The sequence below is a fragment of the Capricornis sumatraensis genome, chromosome 23, assembly GCF_032405125.1.
Source record: "Capricornis sumatraensis isolate serow.1 chromosome 23, serow.2, whole genome shotgun sequence".
NCBI classification, from domain to species: domain Eukaryota; kingdom Metazoa; phylum Chordata; class Mammalia; order Artiodactyla; family Bovidae; genus Capricornis; species Capricornis sumatraensis.
The window spans coordinates 44,333,523-44,357,348 of record NC_091091.1 but is presented as its reverse complement, the minus strand read 5'-3'; the positions used below and the strand labels follow the sequence as shown (position 1 = coordinate 44,357,348).

Genomic DNA, 23,826 nt, shown 5'->3' with positions numbered 1-23,826 from the left:
AGTCAGAAGAGGCCAGAATGCTAATTTTCAAGGCAGGGTGCCAGCCACAAATGGAATTAGCCTTGGGCAGGAAAGCCAAATACTGCGATGGTCCGTCCCACCCATTTCTCAGATCTGCCCACGACGTGGAGAGATGAGGTGATCTGTACACGTGGGTCGCTGAATGGTGTGGCTTCCCCACCGCCGGGCTTTTTCCAAAATGCAATGGCTTGAATAGTCTCTCACAAACAGCCGTCCCTATACCTAAGGTGCGCAAACGCCGGGCACCCCGAAGCAGTGGGTGCGTCTGACGCTGGCTGGAGAGAGAGGGGACAGAGGCAAGGCCTAGCCCCGTGCACTCTTGGGTTAGGGTCCGAGGCGGCGCCGGGAGGAGAGCAAGACAGCCGACCCCGCGGGGGCCCGGAGCAGTAGAGAGGGTGGCCTCCCGCCTCCTAGAGGCGCCAGCCCGCTAGTCCGCTCTGCCCGCTCCGCGTCTCTATGGCGGCCTCAACGGCCGTCCGGGGCGCCGAGCGCGATGAACGAGGGCGCGGACGACGGCGGCGGCGCCGGAGGCGCGGCGCGGTCCCCAGGGTGCGGCCCCGAAGGGGATGGGTTTGTCCCGTCTGCGCTGGGAACCCGAGAGCAGTGAGTGTGGCGCGGGGCAGGGGAGAGTGAGCGCGGCTGTCTGGCCCGGGCCCCGGGAGGCGGGACGGAGGCATGGAACCCTGACGTGGTGATGGTGGTGGTAGGGGTCCCGGAAGATGGAGAGAGCCTGAGGGGGGCGGGATGGGTGGAAGCCGCAAGGGCCACCTTGGGAGAGAGTCAGGGGGACCTTAGGGACGGAGTCCGGAGTGCCGCATGTGAACAGGCCTTTCAAAGACTTTGACGTCTAAGGGGGCCGTGGGGTGCGGGGCGGGCCTTAGAGGTCCTGGGTGGGCGTTTTTAGGGAGTCTTAAGCTTTTGGGGGTAGGCTTGAGGAGAGGGTGGTGGTGGAGAAGACTGTTGAGAGCCCATTGGACTGCAAGGAGATCCAACCAGTCCATCCTGAAGGAGATCAGTCCTGGGTGTTCATTGGAAGGGCTGATGCTGAAGCTGAAACTCCATTACTTTGGCCACCTGATGAGAATAACTGACTCACTGGAAAACACCCTGATGCTGGGAAAGATTGAAGGCGGGAGGAGAAGGGGACGACAGAGGATGAGATGGTTGGATGGCATCACCGACTCGATGGACATGAGTTTGAGCCACCTCCGGGAATTGGTGATGGACAGGGAGGCCTGGCCTGCTGAGGTTCATGGGGTTGCAAAGAGTCGGACACGACTGAGCGACTGAACTGAACTGAGAAAAGGGAAAAAGCGTGGGTCTGACAAGTAGGGCTGGTGGGCAAGGGCAGGAGGCCGGGCGACAATTGCCCGGTTTAGGGACCTGAGAAGGTTCAGTGGAAGAGGGCAGGGACGTGGAAACTAGGAGGGGTGGGAGTCGGGGATGGTCTAAGGAGGGAGCGAGGAGACACTGGGCATCTTGGGGTAGGAGAAAGCGATCTGACCTAAGCAGACGCTCAGTAACCATTTAGTGGGTTAGTAGATGGATGAATGAGTGACCGTGGGGAAAGGTAAGGGTGAGAGGTAACTGGGAGGTAGACCAGGGATTCTAGAGACAGGAAGTAGGAAGAGGCGGCCAACGATGGGGGAGGAGGCCTTAAAAGGAGTAAGAGTAAGTTTTAAACTTAAAGCTAGCTTTTAAGCAGAGCTTATCTTTAATGAATTCTATTGTGAGTAATCACCTCACTGGTAGAAAATACTCGCATCTCTACATTTGAGACTGAAATGTACTGTAATGACACTGCCTGTACAGTTTTGAACTTGTGTTTGGGACTTAGGGATCCTTGGATGGATACTCCTTTGTATTTTTTAAGCTAAAACATACACCATTTTTATTGTTAGGCATTGTTGTGAGTGCTTTGCATGTATACATTTACTCTCATTCTTTTAACACGAGGATATTAAGAGATTGAGCTATGTGTACTTATCAACACTAATAATGTTTTAAATTTCTGTCATAACTATCCCGGTAATGTATGAGAAATATACATTGAATTCATAATACAGTTTAATTCAATAATTTGGTTTGCATTTGATTATTTATATAGTTGGGATGCTGTCTATAAGAGAGAACTGCAAACTTTCCAAGAATACGGAGATACAGGAGAAATCTGGTGAGTTAGAGAAAACAGTGGGATTATGATCCAGAAGGTTATGTAGGTGTGTTTGTGTATCTTTTAAGTGCTTATCCCAGAGAAAGTAAAAATCTTGGGAACCTTGGACTGAGTCTGGCTTAAATGGGTAGATTTAAAGAATCACTCTCTTTTCTTTTTTAATGGCCTAGGTATAAATTTGATGACAGTCTTAGGAAATAACCCTGATTCTGTAATTGTCCGTTCTCAATAAGCAATGCAGTTTTGAGCCAACAACATGTACAAATGTTAATGCTGATGTAGAGAAATGTTGATAAGTAACATATCGACCTTATCCATTCTGTTCTATTCTTGGGGGTGTTTCCTCCTTAATAATAGAGATGAAGATTAAGTTTACAGATAGTATTTCTTACTTTCAAAAAAAACCTTAATTGAGCGTATTGAATAAGCTGTGTAGGTGGGGTATAGCTGTAACCTTTGTTCTCTAGCCCTTGGTAGTTTGACTGGCTGATTCTCTGTTTCTGATAGGTTTGGAGAAGAGAGTATGACTCGACTAATAAGGTGGATGCAGAAACACAAGATTCCATTGGATGCTTCAGTGCTTGATATTGGAACCGGAAATGGTGTTTTCCTGGTTGAACTTGTTGGTACTATTAATATTCATGTATTAGAGCCAAATTTAAAAATGAAATTAGGAAAAAAAACCTTGCAATTAGGGATGCTCTAATCTAGCAGTCTAATCCAGCAGTCTAAAGTAGTAAACCTGTCATGCCACTTAGTTTGAGAGTCACATAGCATGAAAGGAGACTGTATGGGTTGTGAGAAAGCACTAAATGAGAAAAACGGGGGATCTGAGTTCTAGTCTTGATCCTTCTTGCTATAGTCTTGACCTTGAACAAGCTCTTTTTTCTTTTCTCAGCTTTAGTTCTTTCTTAAAGATTTTACCTAGGTGATCTCTGTGGGTTTCTTCTAGCTCAAAACTCTGGAAATCTGTATGTATTGCAATATAAAAGGAAGATGATTTTTTGCACTTCCAGTAGAACATATCCCTCTTCTCAGGTGAGCACATGGTTTGAAGGGTGTTTTGCATATGGTTTGCAAAGAGCATTTTGTCCATGGAACTAAGTTTTGGTGCAGAGTCTGCTCCTAGCTAAACTGTCGCTGTTATATGCCTGTAGTGCCAAGTGCTATGGAGGAAGTGTAAGACAGGCTTCATCTTTGATAGTTTTACTGTTTTAGTTTGTAAGGATATATACATAACAGTCAAATGTATTAAGTGACTGCTACCTGCCAAGCCTTGTGCTGGGCACTGGAAATATGAAAATTTAGACCTTGGTGCTTGAGTTATTCACAGTACAGTATAGACTGACATAGACATAAATAACTGATGCTGTAGCTTGATCTGTACAATAATATATATGCTGAGTGTAGGGAAGGGAGTGATTAAAGGGAGTGATTTGGGGAAGAGGGAAGAGAAAGGGTCTTAGAGGAGCTAATATCCAAGATTGGTGGAAATTGTGTTGAGTGTGAGTAGAGTATAAAGAGGGCGAGAATTTTAAGAAGTGGAAACAGTATTTAAAGGTATGAAGGTTTGAAACAGCATAACATGTTCTGGCCCTCTAAATTTGGTAAGTTAGATTATAAAGTGTGTTGTGGGATAGACAGAACAGAGGATTAGATTAAAAGTAGGAGCCATATCATATGCCATGCATAAGAGCTTAGATTTTGCTTTTAGGCTATAGGGAGCCATTCAGATGTTTGAAGCCATGAAATATGATTAGAAAAAAATTGTAATAATTTTTTTTGAAATGTTTGGGTGTCACATATGTACATTAAAGTGTGCAAACCAAACGAGTATGACTCAGTGCATTATCGCAGTGAACAGACCTATCACTCTAATCAAGATGTAGGATATTACAGACCCTAGAAACCCCCCCTGAATTCCCGACTGATCCTCTCAGAGTTATTCCTCCTTCCTCTCTAAAGGTTATCACAGGGGTTTTAACATCATAGATCAATTTGCCTGTTTTGGATATATAAATGCAAGCCTCCAGTGTGTTGTTTCCAGGGTCTTTTGCTCAGCATTCTGTGAGAGTCACTCAGCTTGTTGCTTGTAGCAGTTGATTCATTTTTGCTGCTGTATGTGATTCTTTGTACAATTATATCACAGTGTTACTTATTCATTCTATTGTTTACCTGTAGATTCTTTTGGATTTTAGTAGCTTACGTGTAGAGGCTACTGATTTATCCTTTGAGACTGATAGGTTAACTATAGGTTCTTTTACAGACTGAAAGACTAACACACACACACATATAATTATGCAAACTGTAAATAATGGTAGTTTTAATCTTTCCTTTCCAATCCTTTGTAATTTGCCCCCCTTGTTACACTGTTGGGATCTTTGGGAGAATGTTGAAAATTAGTGGTGACAGAAGACACCCTTGTCTTTTTTTGCCCTTTTCAGAGAAAACATTTGGTGTTTCGCTGTTAGGTATGATGTATCTTATAAGCTAGTTTTGTAGATAACTCTGTTATCAGACCAAAGTTTCCTCCTATTTCTCCTTTGCTAAGTATGTGTGTGTGTTGTTACTGATTAAATGTTTTTCCTGTATCTATTGAGATAATCATGTGAATTTTTTCCTGTATTCTGTTCATGTTAAATGTGTTTCGAGAATAAACCCAACTGATATATAATAGATCAGTTTGAGAAGGATTTACATCTTTATAATGTTGAGTCTCTGAATCCATGGACATGATGAATTCGTCCATTTATTTAGTTCTTAATTTTCTTTCAGTAGTACTTTGTTGTTTTTTCTGTAGAGATCTTATATATTTTTCTTTGATTGACTCCTAGTTTTTTTGTTGTTGTAATTGCTATTGTTATGCTTTTAAAATTTCATTTTCTAATAGTTTATTGCTATTATGTATAAGTACAAGAGATTTTTATATTGATCTTGTATCCAGTGATTCACAAACTATTCATTCCAATAGTTTATAGATTCTTTTTTAAAATTAAAAAAATTTAAACTTTTTATTTTATATTGGAGTAAGGTTTCAGGTGTACAGCAAAGTGATTCAGTTATACATATACATATATGTATTCTTTTTCAAATTCTTTTCCCATTTAGCCTGTTACATAATATTGAGTAGAGTTCCCATAGGGATACAGTAGGTCCTATAGATTCTTGTGGGTTTTCTATAAAGACTGTAATGTCATGTGTAAATAATAGTGGTATTTCTTCTGTTCCATTCTTAATATTTTATTTATTAAAATGCTGTGTACTCTTCAGGTCAATGTTGAATAGAAATCATGAAGGCAGATGGCCCTCTAACACTGCCTGTTGTAAGAGGAAAGCTTCTAATATATCACTGTTAAATATGATATTAGCACTAGGCTTTTCTAGATATTCATTGAAATTGATGATGTTCCTTTATATTCTAGATTGTTAAGAGTTTTTAATCTTAATGAATAGTGCACTTGATCTTTTGCTTTCTTTGATATTCATTGATATGATCAGATGATTTTTCTTCTTGATTTTGTCTGAATTGAATTGATTGATTTTGGTGGAGGCTCCTCAGTTTTTTTTAAATTGACAATTTTATTGAGATAATTTTAGTGGTTGATTGATTTTAAAACAAACTTCCATTCCTGAAGTAAACCATGTTTGGTCATGGTATATTATCCTTTTCATATAATGTTGGATTTGATTTGGTAGTATTTTACTTAGGAATTATATAGTGTCCTGTTAGTCACTCAGTCATGTCCGACTCTTTGCAACCCCATGGACTGCAGCCCACCAGGCTCCTCTGTACATAGGATTTTCCAGGCAAGGATACTGGAGTGGTTTGCCATTTCCTTCTCCAGCAGATCTTCCCGAGCTAGGGATTGAACCCAGATCTCTTGCACTGCAGGCAGATTGTATATAGCTTTATAAGGGAGATTAACCAGTAATTTTTCTTATTTGGAATTTTAATGTAAGGTTTTTTTTTAATCAAGGTTATGCTGCTCTAAAAAAATGAGATGAGAATTGTCTTTATTTTTTTCAGACGATTTTTTAAGATTGGCTTTGTTTCTTAGATGTTTGAAAGAATTCATGGTGACATACTGTGGATGCTATCTTGACTAATGTAGCTTTTCAGTGAATCTTAAAGTTGGGTAGTGTGATTCTTTCAACTGTATTCTTTTTCAAATGTTGTTTTGTCTGTTCTTGTTCCTTTACATTTCCAAATGAATTTAAGAATTAATTTGTAAACATCTACAAAAGAATCCATGCTGAAAATTTGGTTTAAATTGAGCTGAATCTATTATTTGAGGAGACTCGACATCTTGGAGAAGGAAATGGCAACCCACTCCAGTATTCTTGCCTGGAGAATTCCATGCATAGAGTAGCCTGGTGGGCTACAGTCCATGGGGTTGCAAAGAGTTGGACACAACTGAGCAACTAACACACACGACATCTTTATTATCTTGAGTCTTCTAATTCATGAACATGGTATGTCTCTTCATTTATTAGATCTTCCTTGATTTCTTTAATCAGCATTGTTTAGTTTTCAGCATACAGATCTGTACATATTTTTTAGACTTATACCTGTGTATTTGTGTGTGTGTGTGTGTGTGTGTGTGTGTGTGTGTGTGGAGTATTTAAAGTGGTATTGGTTTTTGAAATTTAGTTTCCAGTTGTTTATTGCTAGAAATATGATTGATTTTTGTTTGTTTCCCTTGTGTCCTTTAATCTTGCTTTTTATTGGTTCTAGAAGTTTTTTGGTGGATTTTCTGAGATTTTCTATATAGACAGTCATGTTAATTTTGAATAGGGTAAGTTTATTTCATTCTTTGCAATGTGTATGCCTTTCTTTTTTTCCTGCCTGCTGACACTACATAGGTCTTCCAGTACACATATAGCCTAAGACTGGTGATGGTCCATTTCTGCCTTGTTCCCATCCTAGGTCGAATGTCTTCCATTTTCCACCATTAAGTATGTATGTTAGCTGCAGGGTCTTATTAGATACATACTCTTTATCATATTGAAGAAGTTCCCTTGTGTTTCTAGGATGATTGTTGAATTTTGTAAAAAAAAGTAGAATGATATAATTTTTTTGCATCAGTGAATATAATCATGAGGTTTATTTTTTCTTTAGACTATTAATACAGTGGATTGTATTGATTTTCATATATTGAACCAGTGTTGAACTTGTGCAATATGCTTCATTTGGTCATAATATATAATTCTGTTTCTGTATTGCTAGACTCAGTTTGTTAACATTGTGTTGAGAACGTTTGCGTCTGCATTCTTGAGGGATATTTGTCTGCAGTTTCCCTCCATCCTGAAGTGCCCTTATCTGGTTTTTGCTTCAGGGTATCCCTGGCCTTATGAAAAGAACGGAACGCATTGTCTCCTTTTTGAATTGTTACCTCCTGTGAAGAGTTGACTCTTTGGAAAAGACTTTGATGTTGGGAGGGATTGGGGGCAGGAGAAGAAGGGGACGACTGAGGATGAGATGGCTGGATGGCATCACTGACTCGATGGACGCGAGTCTGAGTGAACTCCGGGAGTTGGTGATGGACAGGGAGGCCTGGCGTGGTGCGATTCATGGGGTCGGCAAAGAGTCGGACACGACTGAGCATCTGAACTGAACTGAAGATACTGTGAAGCACTTGTGTCTCTTCTTGAGGGTTTGGGAGAATTCACAGTTAAACCATTTAACCTGGAGATTGCTTTACTAAAGGTTTAAAGTATGAATTAAATTAGTCACAGTCCTATTTAGGTTATTTTATTTCATTTGAGAGAGTTTGCATGGTTTGCAGTTTTTGAGGAATTAGTGCATTTTGAATTTGTGTGTATAGAGTTCTGCATTGTATTCTCGTTATCCTTTTAAGATCTGTGGGATATGTATTGATAGGGCTTTGTTCATTCCTAATATCAGTTACTCTGTCTTCTCTTTTTTCTTTGATGATGATGCTAGAAATTAATTTTTTCCTGTCTTTTATAAAACTTGGCTTTTTTTTCATTGACCTTGTTTTTATGTTTTCAGTTCCAATGAGTTTTGCTCTTAATTTTATTATTTTTTCATTCTTTTTGCTTTCAATTTATTCTTGCTCTCTTTTCTAGCTTCTTAAAGTAGAAGCTTTAGATTTTTGATATTAGATTTTCCTTTTCTGACATAAACATTTAATGATATAAATGCTAAAAATTTTCCTATAGGCGCTCCTGCACCCTACAGACTTTGATATGCTTTATTTTTCTTTTCTTTTCTTTTTCTGGCTGTGCCATGTGTCTTGTGGGATTTGTTCCTTGACCAGGGATTGAACCCAAGCCCCTGGCAATAAAAGCACAGAGTCCCTAACCACTGGACCACCAGGGAATTCTCTAATTTCCTCTTTGATCCATGGATTATTTAGAACTTTGTTCTTTAATTTCCAGTTGTTGGGGATTTTTCTTTTTGTTCAGTCAGTTCAGTTGCTCAGTCGTGTCCGACTCTTTGTGACCTCATGAATCGCAGCACGCCAGGCCTCCCTGTCCATCACCAACACCCGGAGTTCACTCAAACTCATGTCCATCGAGTCGGTGATGCCATCCAGCCATCTCATCCTCTGCGTCCCCTTCTCCTCCTGCCCCCAATCCCTCCCAGCATCAGAGTCTTTTCCAGTGAGTCAGCTGTTCACATGAGGTGGCCAAAGTGCTGGAGTTTCAGCTTTAGCGTCATTCCTTCCAATGAACACCCAGGACTAACCTCCTTTAGGATGGGCTGGTTGGACCTCCTTGCAGTCCAAGGGACTCTCAAGAGTCTTCTCCAACACCACAGTTCAAAAGCATCAATTCTTAGGCACTCAGCTTTCTTCACAGTCCAACTCTCACATCCATACATGACTACTGGAAAAACCATAGCCTTGACTAGATGGACCTTTGTTGGCAAAGTAATATCTCTGCTTTTTAATATGTTATCTAGGTTGGTCATCGGAGAAGGCAATAGCACCCCACTCCAGTACTCTTGCCTGGAAAATCCCATGGATGGAGGAGCCTGGTGGGCTGCAGTCCATGGGGTTGCTGAGGGTCGGGCACGACTGAGCGACTTCACTTTTACTTTTCACTTTCATGCATTGGAGAAGGAAATGGCAACCCACTCCAGTGTTTTTGCCTGGAGAATCCCAGGGACGGGGGAGCCTGGTGGGCTGCTGTCTATGGGGTCGCACAGAGTCAGACATGACCGAAGTGACTTAGCAGCAGCAACAGCAGGTTGGTCATAACTTTGCTTCCAAGGAGTAAGAGTCTTTTAATTTCATGGCTGCAGTCACCATCAGCAGTGATTTTGGAGCCCCCCAAAATAAAGTCTGACACTGTTTCCACTGTTGCCCCATCTATTTCCCATGAAGTGATGGGACCAGATGCCATGATCTTCATTTTCTGAATGTTGAGCTTTAAGCCAACTTTTTCGCTCTCCTCTTTCACTTTCATCAAGAGGCTCTTTAGTTCTTCTTCACTTTCTGCCATAAGGGTGTCATCTGCATATCTGAGGCTATTGATATTTCTCCCGGCAATCTTGATTCCAGCTTGTGTTTCTTCCAGTCCAGTGTTTCTCATGATGTACTCTGCATATAAGTTAAATAAGCAGGGTGACAATATACAGCCTTGATGTACTCCTTTTCCTATTTATTAGATTATGTCAGTGAACATACTTTGTATGATTTCAGTTCTTTTAAATGTGTTTTATTATCCAGGATATAATCCATCTTGGTGTATGTTTCATATGCACTTGAAAAAAAAAAATGTATGTTCTGCTGTTACCTGATATAGTGTGTTGACTAGATTTATGGTGTTTGATGGTGGTAGTATTCAATTCTATACCTTTACTGATTTTCTATTATTTCTATTAATTATGGATATAGTAATGTTGAAGTGTCTATCTGACCAAACTGGTAAATTTGTCTGTGTTAATTTTTATTTCTGTTTATTTTTTGCTACATGTGTTTTCAAACTCTGTTCAGAGCATACACACTTAGGATTGTATGTGTGTTTTGATTAATTGACCTGTTTATTACTGTATAATGTTCCTCTTTAACATTGGTAGTTTTTACTTTGAATTTTAGTTTTAATGCCAATAATAAAGCTTTTTTTCAGCTTAAAATTGAGATATAATCTGCATACCATAAAATCTACCCCTTTAAAGTGGTTTTCAGTATATTCACAAATTTGTGCAACCATCACCACGGTTTTAATTCCTGAAGATTTTCATCACCCCAAGGAGAAGCCCTGTATTCATTATCATTCACTCCTTATTGCCCACTCCTTTTAGTCCTTGGCAACCACTGATCTACATTTTGTCCCTGTGGATTTGTCTGTTCTTGACATTTCGTGTAAATGGAGCCATCAGTCTATGGTCTTTTGTGTCTGGCTTCTCTCATTTAACATACTATTCTCAAAGTTCATCCATATGGTAGCATGTATCAATACTATATTCCTCTTCTTGCCCAGTTAATAGTCTGTTGTATGAATTTACCACATTTTATTTATCTACTTGCCAATTCATGGACACTTAAGTTGCTTCTGTTTTTTTGGCTATTAGGAAAAATGCTGCTGTGAAAATTTGTTTATGTTTTTGTGTGGACATACGTTTTTATTTGTCTTGGGTATATAACCAGGTCCATATGGTTACTCTATATTTAACCTTTTGAGAAATTGCTTGACTGTTTCCACAGTGGCTATATCTTTATACATTTCCACGAGCACTGTATGTGAGTTCTATTTTTTCCATATTCTCACCAGAACTTTTTAGTATGTGTCCTTTTGATTATAGCCATGCTTGTGGGTGTGAAGTTCAACATTTTTATATTAGTTTTTACGTGATATATCTTTTCCTGTTCTTTTGTTTTAACCAGCCTGTGTCATTACATTTGAAGTGAGTTTCTTGTAGCCAGCATATAGTTGGGTATTTTTTTGTTTTTAATCTTTTCTGAATTTCTATCCTTTAACTGGTGTATTTGGAACATTTACATTTAGATTTAGGTCTGCCATTTTTATTATTTTTTTCTTTGTTACCTGTGTTTTTCATTCTTCCTTTCTGCTTTCCTGCTTATTTTGGTTAATTTGACCATTTTTTAGTATTCCATTTTAATTAGATATATCTATATAAATGTCTTTGTATAGTTTCTTTAGTGGTTGTTCTAAGGATTTGACTATATCTCTGGCTTTTTTAGTGGTTGGTGTGGGTCGGGAAGATCCCCTGGGGAAAGAAATGGCAACCCATGCCAGTATTCTTGCCTGGGAAATCCCATGGACAGAGAAGCCTGGCAGGCTACAGTCCATGGGATTGTGAAAGAGTTAGACACGACTTAGTGACTAAACAATATTTAATGTGTTTGGAGCTTTTTTAGTACAGATTATAATATACATTATTTACACAATCTTCTTAGAATCAATGCTTTACCATTTCAAATGGAATGTAGAAAACCTTACAACGTTTGAGTTTTTTAATCTTCCCTCCTTTATGTTGTAGTTTTCTTAAATAATATCATTATAGATGTTGAAAATCCTGTTGGATAATCTTGTGATTATCCTTTGTATTCTCCTTTCAAAGGAGAATAATAGTTAATAGTAGTAGTTAAGTAAGTAAAGATACTTTTGCAGTTTTTTCTTCATTCCTGATCTTCTGAGTGTGTCTGTTTGTTCTGGAATTAATATTGTTTACTTTCTGTCGAAAGAACTTTCTTCAGGGATGATTTTTAAAGTAGCTTTGCTGGCTAGAAGTTTTCTTAGTGTTCCTTCATCTGAGAATATCATTTCACCTTCATTCTTGAGGAATGTTTTTGCTTAATATAGAATTCTGAATTAATTGTTCTTTCAGCACTTAAAAAATGTTGTGTCACTTCTTTCTGACCTCCGTAGCTTGTTTTTTTTTTTTTTTTTGACTATTATTAAATTTATTTGCTGTACTGGGTCTTCGTTGTGGCCCACAGGATCTTTGATCTTCCTTGTGGCGTGCAAGATCTTTCGTTGCCGTGTGTGGGATCTAGTTTCCTGACCAGGGAGATGGAACCCAGGCCTCCTGCATTGGGAGCATGTAGTGTTAGCCACTGGACTACCAGGGAGGTCCCCGAACCTCCACGGTTTTTTATGAAGAATCTGCAGTTGTCTGAATTGTTGTGTTGTTGTAAGTAATGCATCGTTTTTCTGAATGCTTTCAAGATTTTTTCCATTCTCTTATAGTTTTTAGCAGTTTAATTATGATGTACCATGGCTTAGATTGCTTTCTGCTTATCCTATTTGGAGTTCACTGAGCTTTTTGAATCTAAGAACTTATGTCTTTTGTCAAATTTGGGATATTTTCAGGCTCTATGTGTTCAGAATGTTTTTCCCCTCAATAACATTCTTTCCTTTTGAGAGTCTGTAACTATCAGTTAGGCCTCTTTGTATTTATTGTCCCACAGGTCCCTGAAGCACTGTTCATTTTTTTCCAATTAGTTTTCTGTCTGTAGATGAGATTTGATAACTAGCATTGATGTGTCTTCAAGTTCATTGACTTTTCTTCTGTTATTTCCATTCTGCTGTTGAGTCCACATTTTGCAGTTGGTTGATAGTCTTTAAGGCTCTTTTAAATTCTCTGTGTATTGTTTGTTTATTTAACTTGGTGATTTATTTATTGTAGAAGGTAGTTTATTAATCCCAATGATTTTCCATGGTGTGGACTTTCTAATTGCATCTTTATAGTACCATTTAAACATATTTTCTGTCCCCTGTGTTTTCTGTAGGTTGGGAGTTAGATCCAGAATAAGGGTCAGCAAACTATATAGTTTATGAGTCAAATCTAGGATTCCCTGTTTTTATAAGGATTTCTTGGAATACAGCTATATTCATTTATTTACATATTATCTATAGTTGTTTATGTGCTACAGTAGTAGAGTTGAGTAGGTGTGACAGGGACTGTGTGAGTGGCCAAGCCTCAAATATTTATGCTCTGTTCCTTTAAAGAAAAGGTTTGTTTACCCCTGATCCACAGATTTTTATCAAATTCAGTTTTTAAACAAGTAAATTTAATAGGTGGTTCTGTGATGTTTGGTTTCTTGTATTTTTGTGATGTTAACAGTCATTGCTCACATTTGGTGCTCTTTTCAGTGATCGCCTGCCTTTCTGATGGAGATGTATACGTGTGTGTGTACACACACATGCGGTTTTTGCTGGGTGTGTTATTTTGGATTGGCGTTTCCTTTCACTGTTTCCTGGCTTTCCTTGTTTGGCTTTTGTCAGCTATCGGTCTTACTGTTAGTCTTTAGAAGGTGATCTGTCATACTGTGTCTCCCACCCCACTCCCTACAGGATTTTGAGATTTTTCTGTTTTCTTTCATCAGATATATTGTACTATTTGTATATAATATAAATTATATATTGTGTCAGATATATATTATTCTGTATTATCTTTGTTTTTATCATGCCTTGAGTTTATAGTGCTTCTTGAATCTGTGGCTTCAGATACGTTGTCAGAATTAGGAAATTCTCAGTCATGTGTCATTTTCTCTTCTGCCCTATTTTCATTTCCTCCTTTTCTAAGACTATTATATATATTTAGATCTTAATACTCTGTGCCATATCATATCTTTTATGTTCTTTTCCTATTGTTAATTTTCCATCCTTCTGTCATTCTGTGCTTAACAGTGGTATTTTCTTCTGACCTTTCTTCCACTTCAGTATTTTTTGTGTTTGTGTCCAGTGTGCCATCAAGCCCACCCTTGAATTTCTTAATTTAATTATTTCATTTAAAATTTTTCTTATTTGTATTGGTTCTTTGTTATAGGTTTCAGTTCTGTTACAGTTCCCCGGATTGTCATTTATTTCAGTGTTTTAAGGATTTGTCTTATTCTTTTTTGTTTTTTTGCTTTTGACTGTGGCATGCGGGATCTTAGTTCCCCTACCAGGGCTTCCCCCTGCAGTGGATGTGCAGAGTCTTAACCACTGTACTGATAGGGAAGTTGCATTAAGTATCTGTTTCTGATCATTCTTTTATTTGAGTCTCCTTTGGGCCTTTTCCTAATATAAGTTTTTCCCTCTTAGTCTTTGGTCATTTATTATTCCCTTGAATGTCTGTTTATTTCTCACTGAGTGCCAGAAACTGAATGTGAAAAATGTTGGCGATAGTTTGAGAATGAATGTTCTAGGAACTTAAAATGTCTGTGTATGCTTCTTATACAGTTTCAGGGAAGAGTAAACAAGTGTGGGGAAGCAGGAACTAGTTAGAGTCAATTGACAGAATCATCCTGCATTCTAGGTCTGATAGAGAAGGAAATGAGGGAAACGGGGAGAAAACGAAGTTGTTACACAATGTGGATTGAGATCACTAAAAGGATAGGAGGTTGGCATCAAAGAAGGGATATTAGATTATTTTTTTGATATTAGATCTTAAGACTGAAAATAAAAGTGATCAAAGAGAAAAAAAGTGCTCTGTGGAAAATAATTGTTGGGTTGAGTTTAGACTAGGAATCAGTCACTTAGGGTTGAAAAGTCTAGGTAAGTCTTAAATGACTGGTAAAGAGCAGGAAGAGAATTTCAGGCTACACTTTACTTTGCAACTTCTTTTCTTCGTCAGATTTCCTTTGAAATTGCCTTTAGCCTTAATGGTCTGACGGTGTTCAGCACAGTTAGGGCTGAAGACCAGAGGCCATCATGCTTCTGCTCTTAGGCTCCTCACGTTCGCACCCTTACATGGGTTAGTGTGGATCGCAGGCTTCGTTTCAAAACTCTTGAGTTCACTGAGCTTTCTTTACCTCTTTGGGGGTATTAATACCTGCCCAGTATACCACAGGTTTTTTGTAAAGGTCTCCTGGAATGTGTGAACTATTTTAAAAATGAAAAATACTGTACAAATGGAGGGTGGTTAATAATCCCATGGTTGGTGGAGAATTATGTGATTTATAATTGCACTCAAGGAAAAATTTTAAAAGAAAGGACTTATTACATATGTATTTAATTTATTCATGTAACTTAATTGTGTTAAGAAAAATTTATGACAGATTTATGTGTGAATTGGAGCATATCAGCACTGGAAATTAATACTACCTTTTTCTGTTTAGGACAGAAATACACATATATTGTCATTGTCTTTGAGAAAATGAATTTCTTATGAAAAAGAAATCAAATATTATAAAAGCAAATAAATTGTCACATTATATGAATTTAAACTTTTAGTTTCTATTTAGATTCTATAATAAAATTTAAACGTGTTATACTGTTAGAGGGTATATGTCATTTGATATATTAATGAAACAATCTGGGTCCTAACAGAACAGTATAACTCTTAGGTAAAACAATATTTAAAATTTTAGAAAACTAAAGTATAAAATTATCTGTCTCCAGGCAAAATTTGGTTTCTCTGATGTTACTGGAATTGATTATTCTCCGTCTGCAATACAGCTTTCTCAAAATATTATAGAAAAAGAAGGTTTATCTAACATTAAGTTGAAGGTAACTATTATTTATATTGCTGTCATTGTTATCTTTATTTATAATAAGTTATAAAGTTTAAATGTTTCTGATGTGTATTAATTTGCTGACATCCTTAAACTCATAAATTAAGGATCAGTCATAAATAATCCAAAATGATAACTTTTTAAAGTAACAGTATTAAAATTTTCAGTCTAGTCAGTTTGGGGAAGTTATTTTCTCCTCTTCCTCTTGTGTTCAAGTATGTTTATTTTGCATTTCTGTCTCTCTTTTTTTGCAAATACACGTGAATAATAGCTAACTTTGGATTAACCAGATCAAAAATTTGTAAATGCATAAAGTGGTATAGTGCCCCAAAGATTACTTATTTTGCCCTCTGATCTGTGAGGAGATGATGACACTTGAATTTACATTTTTATCCGGGCTTCTCCTCTGAACTCCAGAATTATAGAAACGCTGCATATTCTATAGTTCCACTTAGATAGCTAATAGCCTATTAATTAGTCCAAAATGAAACTCTTGGTTTCTCCCTTAGCCTTCTCACTCACTCCCATCCCCATCCCACTCTTTCCTTTTTATTCAATAACCGGGAATTCCCTGGTGGTCCAGTGGTTAGGACTTAATGCTCTCCTGGTTCAGCCCCTGATTGGGAAACTAAGATCTCAAAAGCTGTGAGGTGCTGCTGAAAAAACAATCCTAGAAACAATTTTGTTGGTTTTGCCTTTAGAATATTTGAGAAAATGTGTCATTCCTTGATATTTCCACTGTTGCCTCCTAGATCCAAGCCACCGTCAGTGGCCTCTTAGCCTTCCCATTTCCACTCTTGCCACTGCTGTCCATTACCACAGGGCAGCCAGAGTTATTTTATATATATATATATATATAATTAAATTTATTTTTAATTGAAGGATAATTGCTTTACAATATTGTGTTGGTTTCAGCCAGACATCAGCATGAATCAGCCCTAGGTATACATATGTTCATTGCCTCTTGAACCTCCCTCCCACCTCCTTCCCCATCCCACCACTCTAGGTTGTTACAGAGCCCCAGTTCTGAGTTATTTTTTTAAAATGTAAATCAGCCTCCAAGCACTTGCCCATTGCATTTAGAATGGAATCTGAACCCCTACCCAGCCTTACAGAGCCCCTTGGTTTTTACCCCTTTGCTTCTTTATCACCAACACTCTAGTCATTCTGACTTTCTTTCTGCTCCTGATATGCTTCAGCCTTGTTTTTCTCCAATCTATATTCCTGCTGCTCTCTGCCTAGAATGTTCTTGCCCCAGATCTTAGTTTGTTTGGCTCATTCTCATCATTCTGATCTCTTCTCAAATATCACCTCCTTAAAGAGGTCTTGCCTGACTACTTTTCCAAAACATTTCTCTTCCTAATCACTCACTGTCTTTATTTTTCTCTTCATAGCACTTTATCTGAAATAATTTGGTTATTTATTGTTTGCCTCCTTTTAGAGAATATGAGATATATTCTCATACAGAGATCTTTTGTTTTGTTTGCAGTTATAGTCCCAGGGCCTGAAATGTTCCTACATGTCATAGGTGTTTATGAACTATCTGTTGTATACATGAATAGTTTTATACGGGCATTTAGGATAGAAACTTCTCCAGACTTGACTCTTAGGAGTGGTAGTCATTATTTTGCCTCAGGTGTAATGATGTGGGATGGGAGTGGGAAACCTATGTTTGAGTGTATGAAAACATACAATACACATTTTAAGATCAAACAATAATGAAGTTTTAGATAATATACCATTTATAATTATTTTGTTTATATAAATAATCACAAACTGCTTAATTTTTCAAAGTAGCTTTTCAGAATTAATTTTGTTGGCAAATTATTTTGAATATTTTATGAAGTTGAGGCAGATCACTATTCTAGATGCTTCTGAAGTATCAGTAAGTTATTGAAAATGAGTGAGATGAATGATACATGACTTTCAAAATCTGAAATGCATGGTGTTTGAAAAGTTAGGTAATTGCAGTTCAAACCGTCCTTTAATTTCTTAGGCTTTATACCATTTGTTGTAGTTGCTTTGTAAGCTGCTGAGTCAAGGCAATACAACTTTTGATTTACCATGTTTACTTTAGGTCAGGCAACTAGTAATATCAGCTAAAAATCATCACATTTCCAGTGACCTATTTGAATTCCAGATTTTTTTTTTGTCATTTAAAAAAATATGTCAAATATTCTGCTTTTCAACAGAAATAACTTTTTCATAAACTGGGCTTGTGAGCTCCATTGTGTGCTGGTATTATTAGGCAGTACACCTGGCTTTGATTTGTTTCCAAATTTGTAGAGATTTGGAATGTCCAGGAAACACTGTCAGTCTTGCTTACTAATCTTAGCTTTAATGATCTTGGAATGAAGCACATAAAAGTTAGCTGTTAAGTTGAAAATATGTTTATTATATGTAAAATGCCATTGTAATTAATTGCTCCTTTTATCTATCACTTTTTACAGATTGTTACTTAAATTCAGTAAAGATTGTGTGTGGATTGTTTCACATAGATGTTGATTTTTAATATAGGTAGAAGACTTTTTGCACCCTTCCACAAAGTTGTCTGGATTTCATATTTGTATTGACAAAGGGACTTTTGATGCCATAAGCCTTAATCCTGACAATGCAATTGAGAAGCGGAAACAGTATGTGGAATCTCTCTCCAGAGTGTTGAAAGTGAAAGGCTTTTTTCTAATAACCTCTTGTAATTGGACCAAGGAAGAGTTGCTGGATGAATTCAGTGAAGGTACATGGCTGTGTGTTGTTTAACTGTGTTCTTGCCTCGCGTTGAATGCACTCAAATAGGTTTTTTTCTTGGTGTTACAGTGTTTTACTTTTGTGTTTGTGGGAGTTGCCTGCTTTTCTTCTTTGTTAATAACCATGGCAGTGCTTTCAACTGTTTATTCAAAGAACAAAGAAGTAATATTGGTTGAGATCCAGAGTCCTTTGTAAAATTTTCCAAGAAATTCTGGCAGTTAAGTACTAAAATTTATGAGCCCGTAAAAATTAAGTTCTTTATTTAAGCTGTATAATCTCTTGTTTAGAGAATCAAAACAAAAACAGCACATATATTGTGCTTCTGAATTCAGTGCACTGATACACCAGTAATTAATAATAATGGTAATGCAGATGGTATTAGTGTTTTTTAAAGTCTTATATGGTGAGAGTTTTAATTCTGTGGGTACTAGTGCTCGTTTAGGTGTTTAGGATTTATCTTGTTTCAGTGTATATTCTTTTTTTTTGACATTGCATAGAAGCAAAACATAGGAATTTAGAAGAATTACTGCGTATTAATTCTTGAGGAAATCTCTACTTTTTTGCAAGATTTTGGTGCTAAGACAGGAATTTTTTTTTTTTTTTCCCCCTCCCGATTAGCGAAGTATAATTAGTACTGTGTCTACTAAATGGGAATCTTGTGAGAATCTTTAATCCATACGCAAGTACTTTGAGCTTTGGCAGACTGTTCCTTGCATGGTTGAAGGATTATTTCACCTGTCACTTACTCATGCAGTACACAGGCCTTTCTGGAAAGTACCTTGAGACTCTATAGCTAGATGTTTGCTTGGTTTTTCCTTACACTCCATTTCAGGTTAGTGTTAAGGGTTTTTTTTTAAGGAATGGGAAGAATTTTCAGGATGGAGTATTAATAAGTGACATGGTACTAAATTTGTGGTTCAATTTTGAACTTCAGTTGTCACAAGCTAACCGGAAATGGATCTATAACTATGTTGCATGTGCTTCATCTCAGAGTTTGTTTTCCGTTTGGTAGCGAGGGAATAGGCAGTAGGAGGGAGAACATGGAACACACGTCCTTCTGTGTGCACTCGATGGCTGGGCAGGTTATATAATGTAAAACTCGATGTGTTTGAAGCTTGAAATGTGAGCTTGAGGCTTCATTACCGCTGCCTCTGGAAAACAAGAATGATGTGATTTATTGTCTTTTATTTCATGTCATTAATTTTATTATCTTCTATGTTAGATTTGTTTCCTTTAGAACTGTTGAGGCCCTATACCAATAGTCTTTTTTCCTGAAGCTTGACAGTTTTAATAAATGCTCAGCGTTACACTGTGTAGGGCAAGTTCCTTTCCTGGTTTTTAAATACAGGTGTTCTCTTTTACCCTTGAAACCACCAGACAAAAACATATTTGTCTGTCTTTGATAATGAGGAACAGACTTTAGCCTGGTAAAGAGTGCTTAAAAATCTGTCTTTGAGAACTACTAAGTAAATTGTTTAGCTTATGTTCAGTTTCAGAACTTAATGCAGAATTTAAATAAGTGAAATGTTGCCACAGGAAATGTTAAAGAAATAATTATATACACTGGAAACATTTTTCTTCTCTTAGAAAATGGTTTTGGAGTTAGACACAGGGCACTGCCACGCGTCACTGCCGAGGGGCTTCTCACTGGGGTTTAAGATTGGCTTCTGTGCTCCCTTTTGCACAGAATCAAGCTTGCTTCGCTAATTTTTTCAGGTTCTCTGCTTCTTTCCTAATTTGAAATGTAAATGTTCATAAATCTGTTGAAATGAATTTTTCCTTTATAGCCCTATTATATAAATATTTGGTGGTGGTATTTGTTTTGGTTAAGATTGCTTAATCATTTGCCAGACACTATGATATTCTAATTTGATTTCCAAGGAACTTGACTTTCTTACAACTAGGGAATTAAAAAAAACTCGGAAACCTGTCTTACAACAAAAGTAACCCAGATTCATTATGAAAAAATTTGAAAATATCAGTAACCCCAACACATAGGTATATAGATTAAAACAATTAAAATTCATTATCTCTGGTATACAACCACTTTTAACACTTTGATGTATTATCTACTGAAATATAACAGCTTAAATTCTATAGTGTTAGTCCAGGAAGTTAAAAGATTAGTTCTGGAAAATTTACACAGACAGCTCCATTTTCTTTTGAAAATTTTTATTATGAAGTATTTGAAACACTTACAGAATTTCAGAAAACAGATAGGGGCGTGTCCACATGTTTCCACCACAGTGGCTCCATTTTTTAGCATTAAAATGTATTATTTAAAAGGCCTGACCTTCTTTGGGAAAGTTTTCTTATGGTTAGTTGGTTTTTTTTACAGCTAGTTATTAATTAGCATTTTAATATCTAATTATTTATTAAGATTTGGTGAACTTTGGTTAAGAATATGAACTATGAAGAAAAGTACAAAAAACCAATTAATACAATAGTGTATATCCTTTTAAGCATCATTTTCTGTTTATAAGAGTTATTTGAACCTTAGCTCAGGCATGGAATGGAAACTTAGAAAATATAGGCATCTCCTTCCCCAAAAGAAAAAAAAGATTCTCCCAAACTGCTAGTCCCATCATGAGAGAAAACCATGGTAAACTGCCACCCACCCTTATTTGTCTTATTTTTTAAAAAAAGAATAATAACATTAAATTTCCATTTTGTTTTATAGTTTAGGAGAACACCACATTATCTTATTTTGATCTTCACAAAATCACTGACAGTTAGGTAGGGCAGTGATACCTGTAACCTCCTTGTGTAGAAATTGAGGATTCTGGGTGAGGTAGATTGACCTTAACCTAATAACCTGCCACCTGGTAAGTGGTGAAGGTGGGACTTGAACCAGAATGTTTGAATCCATGATAAGTGGGGGAAAAAAAGAGTCACCCTGCGCTGCTTTGGCAGTTACTATGTCCTTGTCTTCCCAAGTTGGGTTCAGTTTGGGTCTGGATCCTGGGTTCCGAACCGTTTTTTTAGTGTTGTAAACTATATCTGACATAGAGTTTGCCACTCACCCTTTTTCAGCTTGCAGCTCTGTGGCCCTAAGTGCATGCCCGTTGTTGTGCAGGTATCACCCCATCACCCCCATCCCTCTCCAGAACTTTGTCATTTTTATTTCCTCATTATTTAACTTTTCTATGTTAAAGTGCTTTTATATATCTGATATGGATTAATTGAATTATATGTAGAAAGCACTCAAAACAGTACTTGATGCATGCTAAGACCTCAACACATGATAAGCTGCCTACAACTGGATGGTAAAGGAGGCTGATGGAGCTGCAGGGTTTGCGTGCTTTATGATAATGGCGCATGTGTGCTTAGCCACTCGGTCGTGTTAAAATCTTTGTGACCCCATGGACTGTACCCACCAGGCTTCTCTGTCTGTGAGATTTCCTAGCCAAGAATACTGGAGCGAGTTGCCATTGCCTCCTTCAGGGGATCTTCCCAATCCAGGGATTGAACCCTCGTCTCCTGTATCTCCTGCATTGCAAGCAGATTCTTTACCTGCTGAGCCATTGAGGAAAGCTCTATGCATGAAGGGATGATGAAAAGGAAGTGGAGGAAATGAGGGATGGGTGGAAAGCTTCTTTTCTGCAGTTTAATTTTGTCTGTTGCTTGTTGATTTCAGTGTTTTGGAGTGTATATACATATACACATAGAGTAGAATTGAAAATCATAAAGTGAGCTTTAGTCACAATTCAGTTTGGAATCATGTAGTTTTATGAAAGGTTTGAAGGTACTTTGTTAATACAAACATCCCTTCACTGTGGGAGTCAGTCCCTAATGAAAGTGTTTTAACTTTGGCAGGATTTGAACTTTTCGAAGAGCTGCCCACACCCAAGTTCAGCTTTGGAGGCCGATCTGGAAACAGTGTAGCTGCGTTGGTTTTCCAAAAAACATGAGGCTTTTCACTGGACAGACTCAGTGTCTTTTTAAGAAGCTCTACATCAAAGTAAACCTGACACAGAAATTGCAAGTGCAAGTAAATGTTTAGTAAGTACACAGGATGCACATTTTAAGGAGAAATAATGGGTTGATTAAAAAAAAAATCATGAGCATGTAAGTGGTTGGGTTTTAGAGATCAACCAGGACTAATTTAAAATTTTTCTTTTGTATTTGAGATATAAATATTTCTCTTTCAGATTAAAAAAATAATTCCTGTAACTGCTGAACAGCTAAAACTTTAAAGCAGTAAATGAATTTACGGAAAGCTTGTATCCTTGATTTTTGCACCTCGGTAAAGGTGAATTGAATATAGTTATTTATGAAGATTTGATCAAGCTATTCCAGGGTCAGAATAATAAGCCAAATGACTTTCTTACTTTTTTACTGGACTATTATAAAACATAGTGTGATATTTTGGGTTGAATGGTGATTTTTTTTAAAATGCTTTAATATCTGAGAAAATGTCTCAGCCCCTATGTGTGTAATTAAAATCAGATAAATGTATCAGTTGATCAAGAAATACTTACTGAACTTTTTTTTTGGCTGATGGTTTTCTGTACACTGTGACGGACGAACAGTCGGAGGAAAGACAACTGAGAGACACGGTTAGCTGCTGGTGCTGTGTTTGGCTGCATTATCTTACTGAGTCGTTGAATTCCCTCAGTATTTTCTACAGGCACGCATTTCTTATTCCTATTTCTACACATCAGACAGCTAGTACAGGATGGAGCCAGGGCTCCTGTCTGGGTCTGCCTCTAACACCTGTCTCTAGTAGTGTGGTTCCCAGGTCTAAGTCTCTGCCGTTAGTTACGGCCTTTACAGTTCATTAGGGGAACCAGGGCTGGTATACCAAAAATTCTGTCAGAGAAGTTGGGCAGTTATTTTTAGTGGCTCTGCAGCTCCTTGTTAGTGACTGTTGGTTGGTGGACTGTGAGAATAGTGATTCATCCGTCATTAATTTTCACTGACTCCCTACTTGTCTTACAAGACTTGCTAATCAAGAACTGAATTATGTCATTCTTCTGTCAAAGGTGGTGTAAGTTTTATATATATATATATATATATATATACACACACATACATCCTCAGGGCTCTAGGGACAAGATGTTCTAGTTAGGCATTGATCAGCAAGAGAAACAGTTTATTTGTGATCGTTTTTTAAAAAATAAGTTTTATTAATCCTCACTGCCATTTTGTCTGTGGGCTGATGTTTTAATATTGGAGTCATAATACATGGTTCTTAAAAAATGATAATAGTTTTTATGATTTGCAGCTTTTGGGTCCTGCTGGGTTATAAAACAAACAGAATTTTTGTTTGTTTAGCAAATGCTTTTCCAGTACTGAACAAGTCTAGCATTACACCCTTTTTCTTTTCATTTTTGTCTGGAGGGAGACAAGGGGAGGAGAAGAGTAGTTTGGTTTAGATCAACATTAATCAATCATTAAGATAACTATCTGCCTTGCACCAGATAACTGAAGACATTTCCATAAACTTTCAAC

General features: G+C 37.5%; 1 protein-coding gene across 4 annotated transcripts; it reads left to right on the top strand.

The window, feature by feature from the left end:
- The first annotated feature begins 513 nt into the window (after positions 1 to 513).
- On the top strand, positions 514 to 22,787 carry EEF1AKMT2 (EEF1A lysine methyltransferase 2). Of its 4 annotated transcripts, none has more exons than XM_068961604.1 (7): positions 514 to 624; positions 2,129 to 2,194; positions 2,702 to 2,820; positions 3,147 to 3,232; positions 15,515 to 15,622; positions 18,145 to 18,361; positions 22,189 to 22,787. In XM_068961604.1, the coding sequence occupies exons 1-7, from the start codon at positions 515 to 517 to the stop codon at positions 22,281 to 22,283; spliced, it is 801 nt and encodes a 266-aa protein (XP_068817705.1). In that variant the 5' UTR covers position 514; the 3' UTR covers positions 22,284 to 22,787. The 4 variants fall into 4 exon arrangements, with proteins under 4 accessions (XP_068817705.1, XP_068817706.1, XP_068817707.1 ...); XM_068961605.1 differs by having other exon boundaries at positions 557 to 570; XM_068961608.1 differs by lacking the exons at positions 514 to 624; positions 2,129 to 2,194 and having other exon boundaries at positions 2,731 to 2,816.
- The last annotated feature ends 1,039 nt before the right edge of the window (positions 22,788 to 23,826 follow it).